Source organism: Pseudochaenichthys georgianus, chromosome 9 (genome assembly GCF_902827115.2).
Source record: "Pseudochaenichthys georgianus chromosome 9, fPseGeo1.2, whole genome shotgun sequence".
Taxonomy (NCBI): domain Eukaryota; kingdom Metazoa; phylum Chordata; class Actinopteri; order Perciformes; family Channichthyidae; genus Pseudochaenichthys; species Pseudochaenichthys georgianus.
The window spans coordinates 7,549,445-7,554,892 of NC_047511.1; the positions used below are offsets into that span (position 1 = coordinate 7,549,445).

Here is a 5,448-nt window from a genome sequence, read left to right on the forward strand (position 1 = left end):
TACCATGACAGAGACATGTTTCATTAAGGTCATAGGGTCCATTTCCAACATGCCACAATCCGCTGTGAAGTACTTTTCAAGATAATTCATGATCTTTGTTCCACTTCACATCTTCTGTGACTTCACAAGCTTCTTACCCTTTGCTGATTATTGATATGTATTACTGTATACTGATTTGTTTTACTGATGAACAGAACCTGCATTACTGTACGAGTATCATCTGCCATTCCAAATGAACCCCGATTCCAGGCTATCTGGGATCATAAGTCATTTATGTGTCATCTCATATTTCTGTCCACTTTTCGCCTCACTGCCTGCCAATATTGGTGAGTGTGTGTGTGCGTATGTGTGTGTGTGTGTGTGTGTGTGTGTGTGTGTGTAGACATGATGTACAGTGTCAGGAATCTCACGCTATGCTGAGAGAAAATCTTTGTGACACATCTTGCAGCGACGTTCTCCTCCTACCACCCAGATATTAACTTAAGGTTCCCACTGAAGGGTGTGTGTGAGTGTGTGTGTGTGTGTGTGTGTGTGTGTGCATGTGTGTGTTATTCCTGCAACCTCAGATGCTTCTGATTCTTTCTGCAGAAGCTCACATTGAAACAAAAGAAACAGAACAATGTTACAGGTATTTCGAACACGCAGTATCTGAACGCAACAAGTTTCTTTAACAGTCTTTGTTGGAGGGAAAGTGATTAGAGACGTGAGGAAACACTGCAACACGGAGCATGTAGTCCAACACATATGAAACAGTCTCTTTGGAGAAAGCGGCCACTCCCTGGTCTCAATCTGAATCATTAAGGCCTCTACGTTACTGCAGACATTTGAAATGCTTAACAAACCCTTATGTATTTGTTCTGCGTAAATTCACGATCGTTCAAATCTCTCCAACTGATCTGGTCCGTCTAAAGTTAGCCTGACCCATAGAGTCACAAAAGTCACATTCATGGGAATTCATCAGATCCTAAAATACTGGAATTGTACTTTAATATGAAGGGCAGTGGTAGAAAATAATAAAAAAGTAAATACAAAAAAAGTAACAGAAATTCTGTAGTACTTTACTTAAGTATTTACCTTTATTTAAACTTTAATCCATTATATTTATATGGAGAAATATAGTTCTTGACACTGCTTTTTACTTAGATACTTGGTGCTATGCAGATAAGGGTTTAAAGAAAATGATTTATGTATAACATGCAACAAAAACGTGCTAACACATTAAAGCAGGGGTGTCAAACTCAAGGCCCGGGGGCCAAATCCGGCACACGACTTCATTTGATGTGGCCCGCAAGAGCTTGCAAAGAATATAATATGTTTATTATACGGTTACATGCCGCTTTACAGATGCAGGTTGCCAATAAACTACATGTCCCACAATGCATCTCGTTTTGTGACATGCACTGAAGAGACTTGCAATTATTTGCCCGAGACTTCTGCTTTCAGAAGTAGTTAATTATGAAGTTATTATCCTATCCGATAATAATCCAATGCAGAGGCAATAATGTAATGTAATACATTATTTTATATATTTATATCGTCTTGAGTGCAACCATAATGCTAATGTGGCCCGCGATGAAATTGAGTTTGACACTCCTGCATTAAAGCATCAGTGATATTATTATAAATATAATAATAATATAATATAATAAATGATATATATATATTTTATGTATAGAAAATGTCATTAAGAAAGCACTGTGACAGTTTAAAATGCACAAACACATTTGTATTTCTTCAAAACAAAAAAGTTTCACTTCAGATAAGTTTAATATTTGAACGATCTGCAGAGAGTAGCTTCAAAGAAATGCCTTGTACTCAAAAATGATAACGCACATCCAGAGTTCAAGCTGCAGGTGTTCACTGATATAACTGTGGAACTTGATATCAACCCTAACAATTCCTCTCCGGCTAAACCAGGCCAAGGAAAGATGTATGCAATGAGGAAATACCAGCAGCAGGTTGCGGTTATGTTCATTGCGACACCGGTTTTTCTTTCTTCCTCATAATGTTTTCCATTGTGAAAAGCCCAGTCATAAAAGAGTTTACATTCTAGAGAACAGCACTTTGTCATGTCACGTAGGGTGGTTTGAGAGTGAACAGTTTACAGTGAAACCATTCATGTGCCAAACTGTACTGAGTTAGTGAAATGATTCAAATAATTCCTGCTTATCATTTGGAAATCTTTCTCTGTTTGTATAGTGCTACCGTAAGTTACTGTTACATTAAGGTGTTACATGGCAGCAGGGGCGGACTGGGGGGAAAAAGTGGCCCGGGGATTAATTGACAGACAGGCCCACTTAATGCGTGGCATGTATCGGCCGGCCGGCGACGAAAGTATGTTACTTAACAAAAACCCCTATGCATTTAATGTTATTTTGGACCATTATTCATATAGTAATCACATTACCTGAGCCCTTGAGTTGCCTACAGCAAAATAGTTACAGCATATATTCATTGATTTGAATGTTAACAGATCATTGATGCAATAACATGTGAACCCAATTTGCCTGACTTGACACATGCAATAAAACATGGGCGTAGAAAGCATCCTCAATGTGGGTGAGACAATTTAACAGGGGGTGCGGGCAGGTGGTGGACCTCACCTCCTCTAGGGGGGTCCGGGGGCATGCTCCCCTCCAGGGAGTGGCCGGAACACTTACAAATGTGGGCCGGTAGGATTTAGGCAAAGAAAGAAATAAAATAAAATATAAAAAAATTATTTAAATGTTGGCCCTCCGGCCCACGCACAGCACCGGCCCACCGGGAAAACTCCCGGTATTCCCAATGGCCAGTCCGCCCCTGCATGGCAGTAATTGTAGTCCTCTAGCAGTGATACTTTAGAATGGCCATGAGGGTTTGTGCATTAGATCCCCCTTGTCAGTATATATATATATATGTATATGTACAGAATCTTATCTTCTTTGAAGCTGCAGGACGGAACAAATTCGCTTCCACGACAATAAAGTACATCATATCGTACTGTATGGTAGGTTTCCTAACTGTAAACAACTTTCAAACCTTACTCCCAATTGCAATTTGCATAGAAACTCACAGTCCTTCTCAAACTCATAACTCAGTCACAGGAAATACACAGACATGATATGTCATATTTTTAGATTCAGTGTGACATTCTTTCCGATTCTTTATGTTCCAACCAATCCTCATGTTGATTAAATCCAGATTTACCCGTCGTATCTTGAGAATGTTTTTCCACTTTCTTCAGTTTTCTGGATGCAACATGTCATTTAAAGACACTCACTGGTTTTGCTGGAACATTCTTGAAAGAGGCCGTGCCACAAGACTCTAACACTTGAGAATCACAGTGCTGGGAGGGATTGGAAGCGACATTCTTATGTTTATAATTCAAAACAAATTGTGTTTATAAATTGGCAAACCAGTCTTTTGTCAGAATGACATCTGTCAGTCCATCTCTGGGAAGGAAGGGCCAAAAAAAATCCCCACATTTTAAATCCTCTATATTTAGACTTTATCGACACATCTGACTTCCCCATGCAGGTGCACATAACACAGAAGGTTATTCAGGAAGACATTCAGGAATGTTTGGGTTTTGTTTCTGGTATCTTGTTATGTTTAGGACTGGTCATGTAACATCTCCGAGTGTGGAGTTTAAGGGGAAGTTACCAGCAGAGGAAATGTGTGTGTTTACAGTCACCTGAAACCTAGCAGATTCACTCAATGACTTCTGAATATCATGTGAATATCATGTGTAAGTTATATTGCTTCAAACATGTGCAACAATAAAGAGTTAAGGCACTTTATGATATATTATCAAATCAAATTAATACTTTATAACAATGAATAAAAGTGAATATTCAACATTTAACAGCATCTATGTGAACCTACTGTATGGTGTGTAGACACAATGATGTAAAAGCTCCACGTCTATGCAAGACTTAATAAATAGGAAAAATGTGCTCTTTATTATTTGTTGAGACATGGTTCTATACACATATACGTTTAGATGCCTTTACAAATATCCTTTTTTTTCAAATGTAAAACCTGTGTTATCCAAATTCTCAAGAATCAGTGATTCGTGAATTACATTAGGCATTCTCCTTAATCACTCAAATATGATAGACTTTCCGCTTTTGTCAATTGAAATGCCTCTCTCTGAAGAGGCCATATGATTTGGTGTAATTATTTCACCAAACCCTGATGATTAATTCGGCTCCTCGGCGCATGGTGCCACAGCATTCCAGCTGCGGTCGCAAACTCCAACATTATGCAAATATTTCGTTTTTTTCTCACTTGAGCAATACCGTCAGGGAGTGGCCTTCTTACTATGGGCGTTTCTAAAAGAAAACACAACCCGAACATGTAGCTATAAAGTGTGAGCTGTTCGCTGGGTGAGACATATTCAACTTTCTGAGAGCACCGAGAGAGTAACACAGAGAGAGAAAACGACACAAAACTCAAAGAAAATGTACTCACGATCAAACAGCATGACCCTGACTGTACAGCAGGAGAGATATGGCTTATCCAGGATGGCGACCCGCAGCACGGAGCCCGAGGTCTTCACCTTCGAGCGGATACCGACTCAGGCCACCGCCGTGCGCTCCTGCGTGCCGATCCGACCGAAGAAGCGCTGCACCCGGGTGATGTATCCCGCTAAAGTCCGCATGCACCTTCCACCACAGGAGACATCCCAGGTCAAGCGTTGGCTGGTCATCCTGTGTCTTGTGGTGCTGTGGCAGATCTACACCGAGGACCCCTGCGCCGACACGCCGCTGGGCAGCTCGGACAGCTCTGTCAGCGACTACCAGGGGTTCCCCTTACAGGGTGCGGAGGATCAGGCCCAGCTCACAGTGTTCAGCTCCAGCTCAGAGCTCATGTCATCCACACCGAGCAGCTGTGAGGACGACGGCTCATTCAGCGAGCAGATCATCCCGAACACATGCCCCAAGCCCGGTCAGGAGACGGAGAGCAGCCAGTTCGAGCAGAGCGCCGGGAAGAGCTACGTGGTGGCTCTGCTGGTCTACCACAGACTGGGCAGCGACAACTAAACTGGGTTACCTGTAGACCACCACCTGTGTGTGGAAATAAAACACAGCAGGAGTTGATCCTGAGCAGCTACCTCGACACGCAGCTCCATGCACCGGCTTCTCCCTGCCAGCAGTCCCCTTGAGAGAGGAGGAGGAGGAGGAGGAGGAGGAGGAGGAGGAGGAGGAGGAGGAGGAGGAGGAGGACACAAGTCTGGAAAAGAAACACTTGGAAGAAAGAATGAACTGTGAACCCTGACAACACACTTGAACTTAAACAACTTGAACTTATGTGTGTGATTTACACACGGACTTTACTGCACTCTAACTTTATGTTTTACATTCTGGTTATTGTCATGAAAAACCAGCTGAAACTGACACTGTCTTGTCTAAATGTCTTATTTAGTTATTTATTCTATTTGCTATTTATTGATTGATAATTTAAATA

At 41.6% G+C, this 5,448-nt stretch overlaps 1 protein-coding gene across 1 annotated transcript; it reads left to right on the forward strand.

Annotated features, from left to right (window-relative positions):
- The first annotated feature begins 4,358 nt into the window (after positions 1–4,358).
- On the forward strand, positions 4,359–5,163 carry ier3 (immediate early response 3). The gene has a single exon (XM_034091933.2). It carries the CDS (start codon positions 4,443–4,445, stop codon positions 5,022–5,024), a length of 582 nt encoding a protein of 193 aa, XP_033947824.1. The 5' UTR covers positions 4,359–4,442; the 3' UTR covers positions 5,025–5,163.
- The last annotated feature ends 285 nt before the right edge of the window (positions 5,164–5,448 follow it).